Genomic DNA, 22,144 nt, shown 5'->3' with positions numbered 1-22,144 from the left:
TGTGTCATTTCTTATATAAAATTAATAGATATATGGTTAGTTGATTAACTATTAAAATAAGATGGATTAAATGCTAGTCAAATGAATTTAATTTAATAGATGCAAGTTTTATTTTTGCTTTCCGTTGTACTTGTACAATGACAATAAAGTATCTTAGTTACTGAATTATAAATGAACTTTTTATTTAAATTAATTGAAGCAAAGATGAAGCACTTGTATTATTATTTTGTACAAAATGAAGTAAAAACATGCAGATTTTTTATAAATGCATTTTTGAGAGTATTGAACTTAAAGACGTCATAAAAAGTTGTGATAGTCTTTTCTTTCCTATTGTAATGTACTGTATATCCGAGTGAAAAAAAAAATGTAGGGCGGGAATTGGTTTTGTCGATTAGGAATTTATTGGATCGTTGTGGTTTCCTATTGCTGTGATGTCAATTGAGTGACAGGTTGTCCCGCCCTCATGCCAGTAAACACGTTATCAGAGAAGAGATGTTGTTGCGATAGGTGAAGTTTTTTTTTACTAGAAATTACGTGGGCACACTTTTTTAAAAAAAATGTTTTTATTATTATTAAATATCCCATAAAAACAATAACTGCCAACTTGGATTTCATGGTGACGTTAAAAAAAAAAAAATAGTAGGTAGCCTACCAAAGTGAATATAATTTGAAAAATAATATTATTTCAAAGTGTATCTCTCCCTACTAAGAAACCTTGTTCAGCTGGTCTCCGACTCCAGATGTTTGCATTACAGTGCATTATTCATCATTAATCAACAGTTGTAGTTATCATGTCCAGCATGAATAAGCCTCAGTTTGGGTTTGTGTAATAGTGGAATGGAATGGGATGGGATGGGGAGGGTGGGGTAATGTTACAGTCTCGTCAGTAAAAGTTTACCCACACGCTGGGAGGAACCATTCCCCTCGCCAGCCGACCCACACAAGACACATTTGAGCTCAATTCTCTCGCTCTCCTCTGCACAACCTTTCCCTCAGATATGCTCAACACAGAGCGGATTCAGCACACTACATCAGGAACTAAACGCGGTCCTCGAAAAGAGCACATCTCAGGTACGTGGACGTTCCGTTTTACTGAAATTGATTAACATATTCGAAAATGGGCTTATTGACGAGGCTTTCTTGTAGACCTTGCCGAATTAAACGCGATTTCAGCTGCTGACGTTAGTTACACTGACCCGGGCCGTTCAATAAACGCAGGGAATGAAGCGTCTAAGGGATGAACTTGTGAGATAACGGTCTCATGCATCTATCGTCCCTTAGACTAATGTCCCTGCATCTATCACAGAATAAATGACCACGATTACGGCTGGAATGATATTGTGGACTGAGATGAATTGCATTGATGATTATCAGCTAATTTGTTGCTTTCCGCTGTGAAAAATAAATAAATAAATAAATAAATAAAATAGTCCAGAAGGCAGACAGCTTGCTGCTTGTCTGTAAATTGTGTGCTTAGGGGTCGGGCGCAGTGCGCAAGATGTGTGTTACATTAGAGAGGTAAAGGGTGAAGTGAGCAGATTGTGTAGTGCAGAGGAGAAAGGGGCTTCACGTAGCATGCCATTATAACTTTGATGTCAAGTTTTGTGCAGACGGATTTTCTGTATCCTATTTCAGAAGTGTTCAAATCCACAGCTAACAACAACTCTTTCTTTTTTAATGTTTAAAACAACATGCGTGTTTTGCTATAGCACGCATGCCTGGAGCCATCATTTTGGTGTCACTCGCACAATCCAAAATTAGGGGGTGTTGTGTAACCCCCAATTAGCATACGTCGTACATATTAACAGGCTGTGTGTTTTCAAACTTTTCAATAACCATATAAGTTTGGTTAGGCCAATATAAGTTAGCGAATTTCCACCTGGCGGTTAAAAGGCGCTCGCAAATTGCGTTCATCGGGAGATAACCATAACAACATCGTTCCGAACTAGCGTTAAGGCCGTTCACACCAAGAACGATTTTATCGTCCACATTAACACACCATATGGTTCTGTTTATTTTAAGCACGCGCTTCAGTTCTGTCATCTGCTGATTTAAATGAGCTCTTTAAAGCAGGATGGATTCTTATTGGCTGTCAATGTTAGCTAGAAAAAATCATTGTGAACCTGATTCTAATTTAGGCTATCTGGTCATCTTTCTGTACCGTTATCGTTATAGTTGCTGCGTGGACTCTGCTATTCTTTTAAATTAAGAATGATTTTTAAAACTATATCTTTATCGTTATACTTATGATCCTTCTTGGATGTGAACAACACTTTATTAGCCTACACAAAATAAAAAAAAGTTACCAAGTTGACTGGGGACCCAAAAAAAGTCGACCTCTCTGAAAACGATAATAGCCTATTCCCGTATTATACCTGTGTGAATGGAGATCAGGCAGCTTCTATTGGTTGTGTCAGCAGTTGTTGTTAAACTGTTCAGACAAACAGCCTCCTGTTGTGTTGACACTGGCTGGTTATAGTGAATAACATCAAAGGGCATGTGTCTCACGTGCAGAGGAAGCGACCTGTGTCAGTTCGCGGGATGCGAACAGTGAGGTGCGAGGTCAACAACTCTGCGCCGGATGGTAACTCCACTCAGTTGGGAAGCTACTGTTCAAGAGCGGGGCTGCTTTTGGTTGACCTTGACTTAGATGCCAGCAGTGCAGAGGAGTCTGGTTTAGAATGAGCCCTTATCTATGTGAAGGGATGTTTTGTGATCAGAGTAGGCACAATGTACAACAGGTCTTTTGATTGCCAAGGTCCTGTTAAGAGGCTGTTGGAAAGGACCGGTAATCAAGCATATCTGTCTTCATGTGGTTTACAGATCTTTGTTTTCAAAAGCAAGAATGTGGGCCATTTGTTATAAAGCTTTGCATGTTGGAAGCTGTTGTAAAAGGTGAAGAAACAAAACAAATGGTTGATCACAATAAAGTGTGAATAGGTCAAGTTAATGCCAAAAGGATCAAATGATCAAACAAAGGTCTAATGTGAGGGAAAGATATATTGGCAAAATATCTATAGATATATTTTCCAACCACATTACAGCTTTTTTTGGCCAAAGGATCAAATAATAAAAAAAAAGCTGTAATGTGGGGTGAATATAAATATATACTGTATTTGGGAAAACAATTTATATATACATTTTCCCCCCTATATATATTACTATTTTCATGTTTTTGAAAGAAGTCTCTTATGATCATCAAGCCTGCATTTATTTGATAAAAAAAAATACAGAAAAAACGTAATATTGTGAAATATTGTTACAATTTAAAATATTTTCTATTTTAATATACTTTAAAATATATTTTATTTATGTGATGCAAAGCTTAATTTTCAGCATCATTACTCCAGTCTTCAGTGTCACATGATCCTTCAGAAATCAATCTAATATGTTGATGATTTATTATCAATGTTGGAAACAGCTGCTTAATATTTTTTTATAACCTGTGATTTTTTTCAGGATTCTTTGATGAATAAAAAAAGATTTATATGGTTAGAAATATGTGCTGTTTTTTTCCACTTTTTATTCATCAATTAATCCTAAAAAAAGTATCACAGGTTCCAAAAAAAATATGAAGCACTGTTTCCAACATTGATAATAACGGTGTATCAAATCAGCATATTAGAATGATTTCTGAAGGATCATGTGACACTGAAGACTGGAGTAATTATGCTGAAAATTCAGCTTTGCATCGCAGAAATAAATTATATTTTAAAGTATATTAAAATTGTAATAATATATCACAATATTACAAATTTTTTCTGTATTTTCTATCAAATAAATGCAGGCTTGAGCATAAGAGACTTCAAAATAGCTAAGGCCTATTAAATCAGGCCTATTTTGAAGGCAGTTATTGTAATTCAATTTAGTATTTAGTCAATATCACTTGTATATTATCCATAAAAATCCATATTGGTTGACCTCAAGATGTGCTTTTTTCTTTCACATAACTTTATCTGCATCAAGTGACACTGAACTAAGAACATGTACATCCAAAGTTTAGTCTACTTAAGTATTCCTTACGTCTAAAGGAAAGGGAGGGCAATGGAAGGACAGAAGAGGAAGAGAGCTGAATCACAGAGCATCACTTATCTAGTGGTACGTGGAGAAAAGGCTGGAGTCTGTTTCCTGGAAATGTGCTGATACCGCTGATGCACACATGCAGTTGGTCACATTTAAGTGGTGAGGGCTGTTCATTACTGAACAGACTGATGACATAATTCTTTCCTAATTTTAAAAACTGCTCAGTTAATCATTCAGATTTCAGTGGAATTTTAGGCACTTTACAGTGGCGTGTTCATTTGTAAACATGCATAGAGCGTACAAGACCTAATCCATAATAGAGATTAATGAATAGAGTTGCCTCATTCAAAAAACAGAGAATGTTCTTACAAATCGTTGCACAGGTTCCCATTCAGATCATGAATGTAATCAAATGGCCATTGCTTATTAAAAGAATAGATAACATTAAAGTATAAGTTTGTTTTCAATTCTTGCCTGTATTGGAAAAGAAAACAGAAAGAGAACAGAAGATACCTGAAGTTCCAAGATTCTGAAAATCTGTGAAAGTATTTTTTCTTTTAAACTTGGATTACAGTTTTTAGATTTGTATAATATAAAAAAAAAAGTTTTGTATTATTATTCTTTTATTTTATTTTAAATTTCACCTCAGTTTATCAAAAACACAAGTTTGATAGATATACTACTAAACTAATTACAATAGTTTGAGTTGCATATTGGTCGACATTAGGGTGCAATAATATGTAAAAGACGAGCTTTCCCCCCACAAATTCCTTATATATTGCATAGTAATGAAAGCTGGTGGATCAACAATTTAACTGCTTTAAGATCAGAAGCATTTTGGTTGTGATAAACATTTAACAAGCTAAGTGCAACCATCTGCAGATGAAACTGTGCAATGAAATACCGGCCTAATGGTAATTAAAAGAGATCCAGGGTAAAGGATTGGTAATAGCTCTTGCATATGATGATGTCATACATTAGATTAGAGGCCTTAAACTCATATGGAAAACAGATGGACCACTGAACTTTCCAATGCTCCTGTATGGATTCCTCTGGTCAAATACATTAGCCTGAGATGATTAAGCTCAGGGGAGGAATAGAAACTGATAAGAATCACTGGTCAGCTTTTTTCCTCTGATTATAACAGTAACCTTCCTCACTGTTCAATGTTTGAAGGGTAAATGAGCAGAAGTATAGCATTATGTATTGGTATTAGGTGGCCTATTCAGTTTTAAGTGTCATTACTTTGCCGTTTATTTATTAATACTAAATTGTAGGCTTTTATTTGCTCTTGCTCTTGCAGTTTCAGTGATAGTCTATAGTCACCAAGTTTTCCTGTCTGTGCTGTTTAACACAGTGGTGTTTTTTGAAACGTCTCTAAGCTTCTTCCCCTTCATTTGAGATCATATTCTTTGGCAGGATAAGAGCGTAATTAGCAGAATGCCTGTGTATGCCAGTCCTTTGATCAGAGTGTTTTTAACTGATAAACCTTGTCACTGTCGTCTCTCTGTAAGTCAAGTCTCCTCACTCGAATTATGTACAGCCATGCGGGTTAGTTCATTAGAAACCCTGTTGTGAATAAGTCATACTTATCGTCAGTGTGTTAAGACCATGAATAAGTCGTACGTGTTGTTTGATTGTTGCTTTTTATAAGCATGCTTTTGTAGACGTCCTCGGTCAAATCACTGAACCTTCAAGGCCTAACATAACCGTTTTCCCCCTCACGATTAGGTTGTTATATATTCTTGTGGGTTTTGGATCATCTTTCTCAAGGCCTTTGTGCTTCCTGACATAAACAAGAAGATTGGGCGTACAAATCACGAATGTCTCAAATGACATTGAAAATTAGTGACAGTCACAGGCATATATTTTAATAGACATATAAATTTTGATTTGTTTCATTCAAGTGCTGACCATTCTGTTCAGTTTAAATTGCCACATTAACAGCACAAGACAGAGCAGCAGTTGACCTTGACAGTATGTTCAAGCATGGATGCAAAGACCTCATTTTGAGCCAGCACATTTCAGGACTGCGAGGAGAGAAACGGCACTTCATGCTTTTAAATGTTTAGTTAGGTTTAAATGACGAGTAAATAAACCCAGCTTGGCTCAAAAATCTCATTTCTGTATGAACTTTTAAAATCTGTTGGAACAAATTTGATAAAGATGGCATGTAGATCTAGATCTTACACAATCTATTGTAACTTTGTCTATTGGTAAATTCTAAATGTAGTATTTTTCAGGGTTGTAGGAGAACATGGAGAACTGAGTTGTACTGTAGGTTTGACTCTGTACTGTTCAGCTGTGGTTAGTTCCAGCCTGGAAAAGCATTACTTCCTACTTTGATGATCCTCTGGTCCTCCTGCCAATTGAATTACCAGACTTTGAAAACATTTCTTTAGTGCTGCCAGTGACACCATGATACTTGTAGGCTATTGTTTGAAACCCCGCTTTTCAAAGAAAGCAAAATGGCTCCATGACCACAGCTCAAACAAAACAAGAGCCGTTTAATGTTTTTTTTTCCTCAAAAGCTGTAGCTTTGGTCTGTCACTAAGAGAATAGAGGCATAAATAATTTGGTGGCAACTATGACCATCACATACTTTTAAAAAAACCCTGAAGGCATAGACATCATCAGCAAGCACTACATTAAATATACGTTAAATAAATCTTTCTTCACTTCCTCCATTATTCTCTTTTGCATTAGCTTTTGTACTGCTCTGGTTCACCCAGTTTTTTAATGTTTCAGAAATAAGTCTCTTATATCAAAATGCAGTAAAATAAACAGTAATATTATAAAATATAATTATAATTTAAAATAACTGTTTTCTCTAATTATGATGTAATTTATTCCTGTGATGCAAAGCTGAATTTTCAGCATCATTACTCCAATCTTCAGTGTCACATGATCCTTCAGAAATCATTCTAATATGCTGATTTGCTGCTCAAGAAACATCTCTATTTGTTATCAATGTTGAAAACAGTTATGCCACCTAATATTTTTGTGGAAACTGTGATACATTTATTCAGGATTCTTTGATGAATAGAACTTTCAAAAGAACAGCATTTATTTTAAATTAGTCCTGTCAAATCGATCAATCGCATCTTACATAAAAGTTTTTGTTTATATAATATGTGTGTTGTGTTATTATGTTTATATATATGTTATGTGTGTGTACACACCCATTTATGTATGCATATATTATGTATGTATATCTATATATACACACACACATATATTGTGTGTATGTATATATATATATATATATATATATATATATATATATATATATATATATATAATTTACATATAAATATAATACTATATATACACACATATATTATATAAACACAAACTTCTATGCTAGATGTGATTAATCACAATTAATAGAGCACTTATTTGAAATAGATTGTTTTTATAACAATGTAAAAGTATTTACTGTCACTTTAATGCATTCTTGCTGAGCAAAAGTATTAATTACTTTCTAAAAAATAAAATCTTACTGACCCTAAACTTTTGAATGGTAGTGTATGTCTACCATTCTATTAAATATATGAAGCATCTATTAAATTACTGTAATGTAAATGTTAAAGGCTTATTCAAACCATCTGTCCCTGTCTCTTGAAATGTGCACACATCCTCAGGAAGAAGAGGTCAACAGTGATGATGATGTCACAGTGTTTACGATGAAGCGCCTGTTGTCCGAGTGTGAACACGTGCCTGTTAAGGGACAGTGTAGGAGTTCCTTGTGGATGGACTGAACAATGAAGGGGTGAGGCACTGAAAGGACTTTTTATAGGACAGGGTGGACATTGTATTGTTTGTTATGAAACATATTATTTTGGTTAACCATAGACACTCAGAATCCCTATTTACATTTGACTCAGTGAATGAGATGATGCTGTGTCATGGTACAGTGGTTGTGCTCTCAGGCTTAAAACTCCGTTGGCCATTACGTTCATGTTTATGGCACTTATTAGGCAATCTGTGAGGAGACATTAGTTTGATGAGGTCGTTCATCATGAGCTTCATCGCAGTTGTTCTGTCACTCCAGAGACTGGAAGTTAACATGAAATCAAAATTGACCTTATTTACTCTCTAATACATGTTCCTGGTCGTAATGTGCTCGATTCATTGATTTATGTTATTTCAAAGAATACAAAATATTGTATTTGATCCACCTCTGACTTTCTTTTTCGTCTGACATGCAAGTCAATCTTTTTTTTTTACTCAATTCCCAGTCAATGAAGCTTGCTGTACATCTTAATCACACTTTTGCATAATAACTTTTATAAAGAAAGCTTAGCAAAAATTCAGTACATTGTCCGATTCTGAGTGAAAATGTATTTTTTTAAATATATATTTTTTATTATTATTATTGGGCTTTCTCTTTTGGTCTTTTTTTTCTTTCACAAACACATACCACAAATCTGACTAAGTCTAAGAATAAAGAGTTGACACCAAACTGTCATGGCGGCAGCTCTGGGCTCTGCAGGACTGCTGGTGAGGGGGGTGTGAGGCAGGCCAGACCTAAAAATGTGTGATTCATTTATGAGGGAAGGCAGTGCTGGCTCCACAGGCAAACCTTGCAGTCTATAGAGGAAAAAGAGTTCAGTTTGCTCTGAGGTAAGAGGCCCACCACCTTTATGGGTGTTATCTTTAGCATTTAGCTGCAAATAAGGGATTTTACACGAAGTGGGTGACACAAGGAGGTGGTCTTCAGCATTTCTTGCTGGAAAAAGAAATCTAAAGTTCTCAATATCTGCATGGAATTAAATGATTCACTGCTATTGTGGCGTTTTGGCTCAGAGCAGCCTCATGACATCACTGGTCTGTCTGTGCTTTTGTTCATTTTTAGCTTGTGACATGTGTTAGCCATAAAAGCAGGTCATTAATAAAAAAAAAAAAGCAATGTAGTCTAGATCACGTATCTGCAATTTTATGAATTTACTCATGCTCTAAGAGGCAGTTTGTCATCGAGAAAACGTCAGCTGTGCTCTGAAGCAGGCAGACATTTCTATGCTATTTAGAGTCTCCATGGACCTGGCTTGAATTGTTTGAAGTCTTTGGCTTTTGAATTTATTGTGTTGCAATGGGATGAAGACAGATATTTTGGGTCTTTTCTTTTCTATTGTGACGTAAATCAGAGTGAAACTGCTTCTTTCTTCTCGAACGAGATTTTTTTTTAGTGCGTGACATGATTTTGTCCATCTGGAATTGATTGGATTGTTGTCGTTTGCTAATTGCTGTGATGTCATGTGAGTGACAGGTTGCTGGAGGGGAGGGATTATTGCCCTCCTCTCAATACGGTGCACACGTCATCAGAGAAGAGATGCCATCGAGGGGGAGGGAAAGTTAATGTTTTTAATTAAAGATTAATATGGTGCATGAATGAAAAAGTAATGATGTGCACGGATAAATTATTTATAAATATTTAAATATAAGAATTTACTGACAGCTGCTGACCAGCTGATATGAACCACAGAAGTTTGTGTAAAGCCTATGATCGTGTTATCCAGCATTATTTGAGAATTACGCAAAGAGCATCTTTTGCTTCAATTGAATAACATCTGAACGACTGTACAAAGGATTTCACATGATCAGTGCCACAAATGTAATTATTTGACTAGTGAGATGTACAGTAAATGTGTGTGTGTGTGTGTGTGTGTGTGTGTGTGTGTGTGTGTGTGTGTGTGTGTGTGTGTGTGTGTGTGTGCGTGTTTGCAGGTGGACTAAATGTTTCTGAAAGACATGACTAGTGTTAATGAATGTCATTGATAAAATTCACATTAAGAATTTTCCATGTGGCAGTAGAGATGGAAACTCTTCCTTAGTGTTTTTTTTTTTTTTTTGTGCTAAATTTGTCAGTGTGAGTTTCTGCAAGAGGAGACGTAAAGAGCTAGAGAAAAGAACGCTTTTTTATTGACCATTTTGACCTCTGAGTGTGCTAGATGATGCTGTGAGAGGCAGTTCTCTCTAAGGGCTTTTAATGGTGAATGTGGATCAGTCTGGAGTATCTGGGTTGGAAAGTGTGAAAATGTGAAAGTCATACCTCTGCTAACTGCTTCCTTCAACTTCTGACAAACATCATTTAGATCAAAACAGACATTTTCTTTTGGAAAAATGTGGTAAGAAAAATCTCAATCTCAGTCCATATCTTCTAACATGTAAAATTGTAACATGGTAGAAATGAATCATTCATAATCGCAAGGTTGTGGGTCTTTTTATCGATTGTGGTGATAATTGTCATTGACTACTTTTTCTTATAATTAGGCCTAATCATGTTTTTCCATAAAAGATTCTGCTTTAGCTTGTTTAAGGGAGATTACAGAATCAGTCAGCATGCAAAGCTGTGAGAACATTCAGGTATTGTGGAAGTCTAAGCTACCATTTGGACTTCACCCTCAGCAGATCAATGAAATAACTGTAATACTTACAATGGAGATTGCAGGCAGTTTTGTTTTCTCTTACTCTCTCAGTGTGTGTGTGGATGTGTTTAGGACAGGTTAGGTCTTTTCCTTAGTCTTGCTCAGACTTTTCGAGGCAGGTTTTGTTTTGGTTACCTGTTGTCTACACCAGTAGGCCTACTACTGTTTAATCTGTTGCATGTTCATACGTAAATCTGATCTCATGAGATTAGGTTTCATCACAATCTGAATTACCATCATTGTAATGGGTTTTAAATAATGTAGTTGATATTTTCTTAACTTAACTTAACATTCATGCAAACCTTTTTGCATTTTTTAAATATATTCATAAAGACATTATTTAATAGTTTTATTAAACCGTTTTCCTCGTAGGGGAAATTCTTTCTTTCAAAGTTCTTTCCATTGTAAGTGATTTCAGGTTTGTCTATCCTTGTATATTTAAAGATCCACACATATTCAAATATCCAAACAAACTGCTTTGGAGCTGCTTCAAATAATTACATATAACATTTTGCTCATGCTTATATTTTCGATCAATGAGATTGCTAATTGTCATCTTATTAAAATAAAAGACACAAAGGGCCTCTTATAAAGTCTTTATAACAACTACTCGATTGCTAAAGTCGGTATAGTGGCTCAAGATTTTTTTCCACACCTAGGTAAGATAAAGTTTCTAAGAATGGATAGTCAGTCATCCTGGAGAGATTTTCCTTCTGGATAAAGAACAGAGGAAAGAAGAGAAGAGGGGGCAGATGGTAGAAGAGAAGACTGGGTCAGTGGATAGACAGACCGACAGCAATACGAATCGTTTCTCTCGTGGCAAGATAGGACCTTTTTGTTTTGGCTGTGAGCAGCAATCCTCTTATGAAAAAAACTGTGAGAGATAATCATTTTAACTTCATCTGTGTCTCTCTCTCTCTCTTTCTCTCTCCCTCCCCTCTGTCCCGTTTTCTTTCACAGCGATGGCCTCTCCTGTGCAGCTGTTCATGAGCTTGCCTCATCTGGACTAGGAGTGGAATTCATCTGACACTCGCACGGACACATACACTCACACACACACCACTAGAAGCATAAACACACCGCGTAGCCATGTACAGCGTGGAAGACCTTCTCATCTCTCATGGATACAAAGTCCCACAAAGGAACAGCAACAATGTCCCCGTCTCACAGTCGTCTTCCCCCCACCCTGCAACCTATGAGAAATGTCTGCCGTCACGAAGCGACAGCCGGTGTGAAATCGCTGAGAAGCGGAAAGGACACAGCGGCGTGAATGGCTACGAGGGGGACCATGTTTACAGCGGTGGAGTTATCAGACAAGCTCCTGCCAGGGGATTCCCCGGTGACACTGAAAACAGGGTCAGGAAGCAGAGGACACAAGACGTGGACAACGGTAACCTAGGAGATGGACGTTTGCCAGAAGACAGCATGACCACGGACAGTGGGTGAGTTGTGCTCATGAGTTGTTTTTGACCTCTTCATCTTCTGTCCAACATTCTTGTATTGCTGCTGTCTTTCTTTCTTTTTCATTCGTTCCTTTGATCTGAGGTTTAAGCTGTCTTGCATGATGAAGAGTGTTACGTAAAGGTAGGAGCTGTCAAGGACTTCCCTTTTGCACCAGGACATATCCCAGTTTTCCCTTTTTTCTTTTTTTTTGAATTCCTCCCCTGTCGCCTTTCTCCCTCCATATCTTATTTTTTGTTTGCACTTTCTTTCATCCTCACGTCATCCTCTTTGTACTTCCTACATTTTTATGTACTCCGTTTCCTCAGTCTCACTCATTTCCCTGCACTCTCTCCTACCTCACTCCCCCTGTAGCAGATGAATTCATTAATATGTTTAGTGCAGTGCGGTTTTTATTTCCTCTCATTTCACACGGGACTGTAGTGGAATAAACACCAATGTTGTCTGAAAGCCCGCAGCACCCCCTGCTGAGCATGCTCAGTTCTGCAAGCAGAGCCAGCAGTAAACCACATGCCCCATGGCCATGAGCCCTTTGTCAGATCAATATTCCATTCCTTATAACAATCTCTTATATAACAGCATTATTAATAAAACATGGTGCATATCTGAATTCTGCCTGCTGCATTGTCGCAGAGCAGCTTCAAATATTAATTTTCTTTAGAAAAAAATTACATGAGAATGCTTAATTTTCCTTACGAATTTTGCAAAATGTCATTTTTTCCCTATAATCAGTTAGTCAGTCATAATGTCCTTTTGTCATAGATTATGAATGTCATAAATGTCATAGATAGATATGTCTCTTTTGACAATTATTGGCATACTATCAAGCTATAGTGCATCTCTGCACTTTTAAGTAATTGCATGTCACATGTTTTGAGACTCAGCAGTTCAGGGCAGGGAGCAGCTCCACTGCTGTGACTGATACTAAGCTAGATTATCCTTCCATGAGTGCAGGTCAGAATTGTTTAACATGCAGATCATATGCTCTCTGCTGCCAAGATATTGGATGAGAGAACAGACCTTCAGTGCTGACTCAACGTTTTGCACCACACAAGTTAGTCATGTTCCTGCTTAAGATAAAATGCTAATTTATTTTGGTGTGTTTGCACCATTAAAACCTCCCAGTTTATTGGGGTCTTTGAGGTCTTCTGCTTTGTTGACATCATTGTCAGCATGCACCTCCTTCTTTTAATGTTAGTGTGATGTTGCCTGTGTGTTGGCATAGTGGGATTTGAACACAGATGTGTCCTGAGAAACATTTTTGAAAATCATATTTGAAATCAACAGTCATCATTGCTCCGCCCTCAAAATGCACAAACATGCACTGCAAGAGTGGGTGCTTCTCTATCATAGCTGAAGCAATGCAAAATAATGCTTGGTGAAAAATAAAGCAAAGATGAGGAAAAAAGGAGAAGGAAGGATAAAAAATTAACATACAGTACACAAGAGTAAGTAAGTACACAAGTAAGAGTTTGTTGTTAGTCGTCAGCAGGACACCAGCTCCAGACAAACATCGACACTCTCTTGGTTCTATGAAACATAGCAAAACCAATGTTACTCATGTATGGAGCAGAAACAAAGCAGCCTATGCATCTGCACCCAGGCCTTCCCGCGTAGGTCTCTCCAGCGCTGGAAAGCTTTTCTAATATTTATGCAGGTCCTTAAGCTCTGATCATAACCCTTCTTTTTCCAGTGAAATTTCATTTAAATTTTGTCTTTTGTAATGTCTCTCAGCCATCTCTCTTTCTACAATCTTTCTTCAAATCTTCCTCTTGCTCACTCTTTCTCCTCCCCATCATGAGTGTATACGCCCCCTATTGCTGATTAACTACATGCGTGTTGTGGTGCTCGGTTCGATCCACTTTCAGTAGCTTTTCTCAGAATTCGCTTACTTCACTTTTAAGTATATTCATGTTTTTATACTGTATATAACTAGAAACAATTTCATTGTCAGTTTATTATTTGTATAAATGATTTTTGTGTCTGGACCACTGACATATAGTTGAAAACCACTGACATAATGAATCAATATGTTGTTATTAATATTTCTTAATATAAATAAGACATTTATAGTTAAAAAAAGTACATTAAATCTCTTCATCTCACATCCTCAAGTCCTATAAATACTGCCTGCCAAAGTATGGCTTATCAAATATAACAGCTGACCTCTATTTATTTAATTCCATCTGTGTGTTTTTAATGCAGGTTTTTTGAGACCCACAGAGGAATACATTCTCAGCCTAGATCTGAGCAGGATGTGTCCTACTGGCGGAGAAGAGGTCAGGACTTTAGTGTGCTTCTGGATTATGCAGACTTCAGGGACCCACGTGGAAGTGGAGGAGGGGTTCCCAACAAACCAGAGGGCATGCAGCGGAGGCCAGAATCCGCCTTGAGCACAGAGGAACATAACCGTGAAAGACAACGGCGGGCAGAGAGCGCACGTGCCAGAGAGAGAGAGATGGCCCTCCACCAGTGGAGAATTGCTGCTGAAAGAAAGTACCAAAGTTTGGGAACAGAGGAGTGGCGTCCGATGACCAGCATGAGCCGTCATCCATCTGAAAACGAGGTGGCACAGGAGCAACGTAGGCCACGAACTGCTGAAGGAGCCGTTCCACCCAGAACCAAAAACAAGTCCCAGTCACTGCCCAGAATGGCTCTGCAATCTGAAAGCCACCAGTACTTCAGCATACCAACTGCTGGACAAGATTCATATGGGAGCTATAAGTTAAACGGCCACCACACACGAGACCCTCATGGACGGCATCTTAATGATAAAGAGTGCAGGCTGCGGTGGACTGACCGATCAGGAGCACAGTCCGCACCATTATCAAAACCCAGATTCAGCCGACCTCTCAGACCTCCATCTTACGAAGTCCACCAGCAGATGCGTGGGAGCGCAGAGATGCTCACAGGGGAGCTTGTTCCTCGTGCCAGAGACAGAACTCCACTGCCCTTCTCAAGGCAAGAGTACTTTGTACAAGAACTTGGCGGTTCTGGTGTAGAGCCCCCTGGTTATATCCCTCCTCCATCATACAGGAGGCAGTCTGTAGTTAAAGGGGCTCACAGAACTTATCCTATTTCAATGACTAACCACCAGTATAGAGGTGACCCATTTATGCAGGGCTCTGCCATGACAGAAGTGCAGGAATGGTTTATCAGGCAAACTGGAATGGCTTGGCCAGACCATTACAGAGACGGAAGAAGAAGTATGCCCTGCAGGAGACAGGCGTATCCAGGCTACAGTGAAGAACGGATGGGTAACATTCAGTACATTCCCTTTGATGACCCCCGTGTCAGGCACATTTCAGGAGCAGGGATAGATGGGAACTCTTTAACAGATGCAGACAAAATCAGAAACATCAGAAATGAGATTCCGGTCAACCTCATATCTGAGAAGTCTAATGACAGTGCCTTTTCTCTCACAGAGAAACCCTTTGACCGCACTGAACCAAGTAAAAGCAATATTAGTGTCTCTGTTAATGAGGACAGTATGCACAAGGAAGTGTTGAAGGAGACAGAAAATTCAAACACAATACCTGACAAAAACTGCAACAGGCATCCAGCTGCCCATGGCAATATAGTTGCTATTCAGATGACAATGCAACAAAACTCCAACTCAGACCAGGGTTTGATTGAGACAGTGACACAAGTAAAGAAATTTGAGGCAAAAACTGTGGCTGAGAACAAGAAAAACTCAAAGAAGAAGCTGAAAGAGACAATGTTTTGCCTGGTTTCTGTCCCTATTAGTATGCAAGCAAACAAAAGTGTCTCTGACCCAAATAACAATCAAAAAGTGACTAATTCAATAGAAAACACAGTGGTGCAGCATGACAACCAAAACCTTATAAAAACATCAAGCAAAGAGACACATATACAGTCCAGCAACTCCCTGTCAATTAAAAGTTCCCCTTTAAGAAAAGAGATTGTAGATACTAGGACACTTGATCCAAGTCAAGACAATGAATTGTTCTATGCAGGATCCTGGCCTGGAGATCAGTACAGAAACCAGGAAACTCAGACGGGCTCTCCGGAAGTGTCCAGAAATACCCATCCTCCTGCAAATGACCATCCCTCCAGTTACGCAATCACTGACAATGATGATGGAACCGACTGTAGTGCCAGCTACGGATATCCCATGATAGGTCAAAAGGATCTCAATCCTTCCAGCAACAGTGCATTCTCCAGAACTGGGACTGGAAGTAGTTCAAGTATAAGGAGCCCGACTCTACCCCAGTCAGCATCAATTCCACCATCTCCAGACCGTCAACCTTTGCTGAGAAAGACCAAGCAAACAGCAGATGGTCAAGAAGTTTTTGGACAGTTCTTGCTAAAGCCAGTGAACAGACGAAAATGGGATGCTATTGGGGAGCTTGAGTCTTTTAATAAGGAAATACAGGATCATACTGGGAAGTCTCCAAATGTTGACCAGAATATAGAGGAGCTGGATGATGCATTGAACAGTATTTTAGAGCTGAGTGACACAAGCAGAGAGGTCAACAATACAAAACAAGAAACCACCCCAGTTCACATGAAGAAAGAAACTGTTCAGCAGTCACATATAGTGCAGGTCACAGAGACACAACTCAAAAGCAATAACTTAAATGTAATGTCCAATTCAGAGAGCAGAGGCCATCCAGAATACAAAGGAACAAAAAGTTATTTGTCCAAGCCAAAGGTGGACAGTCATACGCAAGAGATACCTGTCACCAAAACTGATAATTATGTCAACTTTGAGATTCTGCACAGTGAGGACACAGATTCGGAGATGCATAGGCAGGATATCCCAGTGCCAAAGGAGTGTATGCTTAAGGATGTTGGTTTAACAGTATACACTGCCGTTCCAGACACTGTGACCTCTGGATCCCCCACATGCCTGAGTCCTGAGTCACCTATGTTAACCAGCCCTTCAGATAACTCAGAGATGTGTGAGACCTTGCAGATTACATCATCAGACAGTAGCGGAGATCTGAGCAGGCACAGCCCTGAGTTTACCGATGGTACTCAAAGCTTGAACAATAATAATGCCTTCAACTCCAAAGCCCTCAAAAAGGAAGCTGGAAGAGAAAGCACAGAGGTTGCTAGATCAGGGAGGTCCTCACGCATCCATGTGATCAAGAGTCTTCATTGTAGATTTAAGCCAAATTTTGAGGATGATGATGATGACGAAAATTTTTATTCCGATTATATGAGCTGGAGTAATGAAAAGACCTTGGCAGATGAACATCTTGAGACTCTTTTGAGTCAAGAGAAGGCCAACAGTATGCAGACAGAAGACCTTAGTAATCTGTACGAAGTCCAGTGTGCCAAAGGCATTCCTGAAAATGAATCTATTGAACAAAGGGCTGCCAGGATTCTCGGCATTGCTGTGCCAGTTGAAGCCTTGGTTGTTGATCAGGTTGATGGCAAACCAGTAGAAAGTAATTTGATAACCACAGATGCTCCAGCTTTGGCAACACAAACCAAAGAGATGCGCTTAAATGAGGAGACGCAGAATGCCAGTAGAGGGTTTGAGGAGGTACTAGATAGGTCTATGGAAAGTCATGGAGACATGTCAGAGGTAGGACTAGGAGAGGAGTCTGGAGATTTACCTAGTGCTGAGAAGCACTGCCAGAGAGTCTCTTCAGTGTTGGAGCTGCCAGAGTTTCCTCCGAGTAACTTATGCTTGTCGCTTCCACTGGCCGAGGATGAGGAATTGACTCTTAGTGTAGGTATGGGAAACAAGAAGGAGACAGGTAATGCTGAGATAACAGAAGCGCCACAGGACCAGTTTCAGGTTTATTGCTCATCTCCTCTGCCGCTCTCATTCACAAATGATCAAGCATCCCTGGAGTATGATGTCTATGCAAAAGAAGAAAGCTCTCAGTCATTAGTGAGAACTATCACCAGGATCACCTTGGCCAAAGAGACAGACTTGGAAGAAGAGGGAGAACTAAAAGAATCAACAAAAGTGGATGAAACTCTAGTGAAAGAGAATCAATATGGTGAGAATGCAGTCGGAGAAAGCAAAGACATGACAAGTTATATGCAAGAAGAGGATATGGAAAGGGTTCAGGAGGAAGTGTTGGCTGAAGAGCTGATACAAGCCAGATCAACACAGCAACCAAAGACTATGGCACGTCCAATCCCACTACCCCGTAGTGGCATGGTAGCCAAGCGAGAGATCACTCTGCCACAAGGATTCAACATGGATAATACAATGTCTGCAATAGAGGATGATGACAAGCTGTTTATTTCAGGTCAGTACACTAAATTCATCATTCATAACGTTAAAAAATTTTTTTAATTAAATGCTATATAAAATGTTTTAATCATATATGAAAACAAGATTTTCTCAGTTTCATTAAAGAGTAGATACATCTTAGCTGCATAATAGTTCCTATTAAAGATGTTGATAACAGTTGGCAAACAGTCAGCTTAGCTGTTGTTTAGTTTGTAATAGTTAAACACTTCATAGCAGTCTGCTTCCAATATTACAGTTTTGCTTTATGTATTGTGTGATGTCTATTATGTGAAGTCCATTACTAGGAAAGGTCACTTTAAGCAATATGTTTTAATTGGTGTGGTATACCAAAAAAAAAAAAATACAAAAAAAAAAAAAATGGACAGACAATCAACTTCCAGTGGAAATAATGATAATTTTTCCTGGCATATTCTGTAGCATTATGAGTTGCCAAGCCACAATAACTGGCCTTAAAACTTGAGGGCAATGAGTTTTTTCACCACAAGAGGGAAGCGTGGTGTGATTTGTATTCATTGCCATAACAAATCAGGAGAGAATAGATAATGGACCAAAACAATTATATTATATTATATTATATTATATTATATTATATTATATTATATTATATTATATTATATTATATTATATTATATTATATTATATTATTATAAAAACGATTTTTTTTTTCAAAAAAGAAGTTTACTCTAAATTGATATTGCTCTCCTTTTAAATGTCATGTTATGGTTTTGAGTCAAAGTAATTAATATGATTTGTATTTGTTTTCAGATGGATACGACCCCAGTCATGTGGAGAGAGTCTGAACTTGGGCACGGTCAGAGCAAACCCTGTGAATTTTACTAGAATACAGGCTGTAAACAAACACTCATCTGAAACTGAAAATGATGTAGGCTAGAACCTCTCATTTGATTAAAAATAGTCAGAGAAGTTTATAAGCAGGCAGATGGACTTCATGTCACCTATTAAGACTATTAATCCTGGGAATTTCTATGACCTGTTGATGGCTGGAATAGCTAAGATGTCTATCGATGAGATATGAATGTATAATGTATATCAAGTAAAGCTCAGATATTACACAAATATAGCTACAAATCAGTCTGTACAGACTTAATAATTTTCTAAAGTTTCTCTGCACCAGCAAATGCTGGAGTTCTGTTTGGCTTTCACAGAACACACCAGGGTCATTGTGCCAACAGCAACAAGAAAGACACAAAAGCTTGCACTTCTCATTTTCTGCAGTATTACCAATGAGAGAAAGGAGAGAGGCCTTGATGTAACAAAGCAATGAACTGGACTGGCGAGGTAGCAGCTGAATCAGTGACATTACACTGTGCTTTTAATCACAGAAAAATATTTTTGTAAGAAATGTTAAAAGGAAAGTAAGAAACCATGTATGTCACTGTGGTAAAACTGCAATACAAAATTATTATTATTATTATTTGCAAATTATGTAAAAGGATGCTTTTACCCAAAAGAGGCAGCTAAGAAGAAAGGTGAAGAGAGGCAAAGATTTAAAGATATTTTGTGTAAAATCTTGGTCTTCAGCAACTTTAATCTTAACTGCAGTGATTTTAGTTTCCATAGTAATTGCTTTAAAATTACTCCCTGCACTTAAGAGTTTTCACATCTCGTATGCAGTTTGAGCTTTTCAGAGTAGCAATCTGACAATGTATCATCTCACCACAAAATGCAATAAAAAAAAGAAGAAAAATGTATTTATTTTTATCAAGCTATCAACAATCTGTACAGATGAAAATATATTTGAAAAAGTGGATTTTATTTTACCTTGTGAGTTTGTTTGCTTGATTACAATCATTATGGATATATCATATCTGAATGTCTATTATCCTGTATTACTCTGGCAATGAATGATTCTTTTATTGTGCCGTGTGGCGTGCTTTTTGTTGCACAGATGTCAGAAATTGTTATGTTTCTTTATGCACAAATGAAGTATTCTAAATCTTAAGTCCATCTCAGTTCTAAAAACTTATATTGTCAGTATACCTACCAGATGTAGTGTTTGTTAACTAGTTTACCCTTGTAATTGCTTGGTTACTTTCTGTTATGACTCTGTACTTGCATAGTTGAGGTGGACAACAGTTGCCCAATGATATTTCCATCACATGGTTTTTATAAATGCAGTCCAAAGTGCACTAAAATTAATTTAAGTAAAAACAAATTAGCGCATCCAAAAAACAGAAATAGTGGTCTCTGCCAAAAACTCCAGTAAAGTCATTGCCTCCATTTACTCTGAATATAGTTATTGTTGTGGATAAAGTGTGCAAATACCATAATGTTATAGTAATATTACTATTGATATTTGCCATAAGCATAATTATAATAAACCATGAATTCATGAAAAAAGATGTTCTGTAGTCAGTGGATAGGGAAACAATAAGACTTAGCATTAATCACATTTACTTTTTGTAAGTTGGTATCACATTTTTGTTGTAAGTAGTCCTTGATTGTTTATACCATTTTGTACAATTTTGTTTTTCAAAACAGATGATTATATTGTTGCATATAACGTATATGGCATTTAATATCTTTTTCTATTTTCATACAGAAACTGTACATGATTATTTTGTATTGAGTTGGAACTGATTTGCCTTCTCTGCATGAGATAAAAGATGTAAACTGGGGTCAGGAAAAATGTTTTGCATACAATTGCATTTGGTACTACATTAAAATATATTCATTATTACATTGTGCACATTTTTATCCTGCTAAAAAAGCTTTGAACAATATTTAAATTCAAAACAAGCTATTTTTGAATATTTTACGGAAAGTTTACTGTGCACCTCAGTACTTGTGTCTTTGAAGTATTGGGTGAATGTGAATGAAATATTTGAGAGGAAACTCCTTTGTACATTATAGTAGATTGCTCATTAATAAACTCCTTGCATGGACTTTTGTTTTATTTTCATCTATTAATAATTTTATGTGTAACATGGAAAGGAGAAACAATTTGCTTGTTTCCTCTTTAACAGGTTTATAAAGAGTCATATAAAACAAAACACAATTTACATGTTTGGACTATAACAGCGCTTGCATTCTTCTGAAAAAAAAAGGATGATTCTCTTTTGCAATGCATTTAATTAATGTGTAAATAAAGTGTTCCTAGAAACAAACATATACATGATAATCAAACACATTTGTTGAACAAATGAATGCCAAGTAATAAAGAAAACCTTTTTCTCATTATTCGAAAGTCTTTATTTTGAGTCATTATTTTGAACTTATTTTGTTTCTCACACTCAGAAGTCTGGAAGTTTTGCCATACTGTGATAAAGTTGAAATTCATCAAACATTCATTGTTGTCACTTAAAATTCATGTTTACTTTGAAATTAAAACCGTTCAACTTTTTATGCTTAATGTTTTGTACAATTAAAGGGATAGTCCACCCAAAAATGAAAATTCTGTCATCATGTGTGCTGCAGTCGTGATGTCTGCCGTCGTGAAGACTATTTCCAGTGAGATTTTCCTATGGGATTTAACCTTTCTTTTTTTTTCTGGGTAAAATACTGTGGTAAACATAACTTATTTGTAAATTACACACACCCATATCGAAAACGTGAATTTTGAAGCTGTTATGTTTATTTTAAAAACATGTTTCTAATAAGTAACTACAGTAGAACATTAGGGGTGTGGGTGTTTGCAGTTTACATTGTAAAACAATATGTCCACTGTCAAAGTATTGTCAAGTTATTTTTTTTTTACCACAGATCTGATTTTACTCATTCATTGAAAACCCCCATTATAAAAGCCCATTGGAAAATCTCAAGGGAACCACTGGCGAATTAGTCTTCCGGGTTTTGATGTCACGGCTGCAGAACTCTATTACTCACTCTTGTTGTTCCAAACCTGTATGCATTTCTTTCTTCTGCTGAACACAAAAGAAGGTTTTTTGAAGAATGTTCATAACCAAAATATTTAGGTTTCCATTTACTTCCTGCCACCATGGACGAAGCTGTGCAGGAGTTGCGCCCCTCT

The 22,144-nt window shown here is 37.4% G+C and overlaps 1 protein-coding gene across 3 annotated transcripts; it reads left to right on the top strand.

The window, feature by feature from the left end:
• Positions 1–901: 901 nt before the first annotated feature.
• Positions 902–21,353, top strand: LOC309484731 (junctional cadherin 5-associated protein-like). Of its 3 annotated transcripts, none has more exons than XM_082151078.1 (4): positions 902–1,071; positions 11,412–11,893; positions 14,118–18,148; positions 18,919–21,353. In XM_082151078.1, the coding sequence occupies exons 2-4, from the start codon at positions 11,541–11,543 to the stop codon at positions 18,951–18,953; spliced, it is 4,419 nt and encodes a 1,472-aa protein (XP_082007204.1). In that variant the 5' UTR covers positions 902–1,071; positions 11,412–11,540; the 3' UTR covers positions 18,954–21,353. The 3 variants fall into 3 exon arrangements, with proteins under 3 accessions (XP_082007204.1, XP_082007205.1, XP_082007206.1); XM_082151079.1 differs by lacking the exon at positions 902–1,071 and adding an exon at positions 3,389–4,098; XM_082151080.1 differs by lacking the exon at positions 902–1,071 and adding an exon at positions 3,389–4,182.
• The last annotated feature ends 791 nt before the right edge of the window (positions 21,354–22,144 follow it).

The sequence above is a fragment of the Leuciscus leuciscus genome (assembly GCF_965113295.1).
Source record: "Leuciscus leuciscus genome assembly, chromosome: 21".
Classification (NCBI taxonomy): domain Eukaryota; kingdom Metazoa; phylum Chordata; class Actinopteri; order Cypriniformes; family Leuciscidae; genus Leuciscus; species Leuciscus leuciscus.
Note: the sequence above shows the minus strand (reverse complement) of the source record. Positions and strands in the feature narration are given on the sequence as shown.

Coding starts and splice junctions, on each gene's coding strand:
- LOC309484731 (XM_082151078.1), top strand. CDS start 11,541: ATGTACAGCGTGGAAGACCTTCTCATCTCTCATGGATACAAAGTCCCA. Junction 11,894..14,117: donor AGCATGACCACGGACAGTGG/GTGAGTTGTGCT, acceptor TTTTTAATGCAG/GTTTTTTGAGACCCACAGAG. Junction 18,149..18,918: donor TGACAAGCTGTTTATTTCAG/GTCAGTACACTA, acceptor ATTTGTTTTCAG/ATGGATACGACCCCAGTCAT.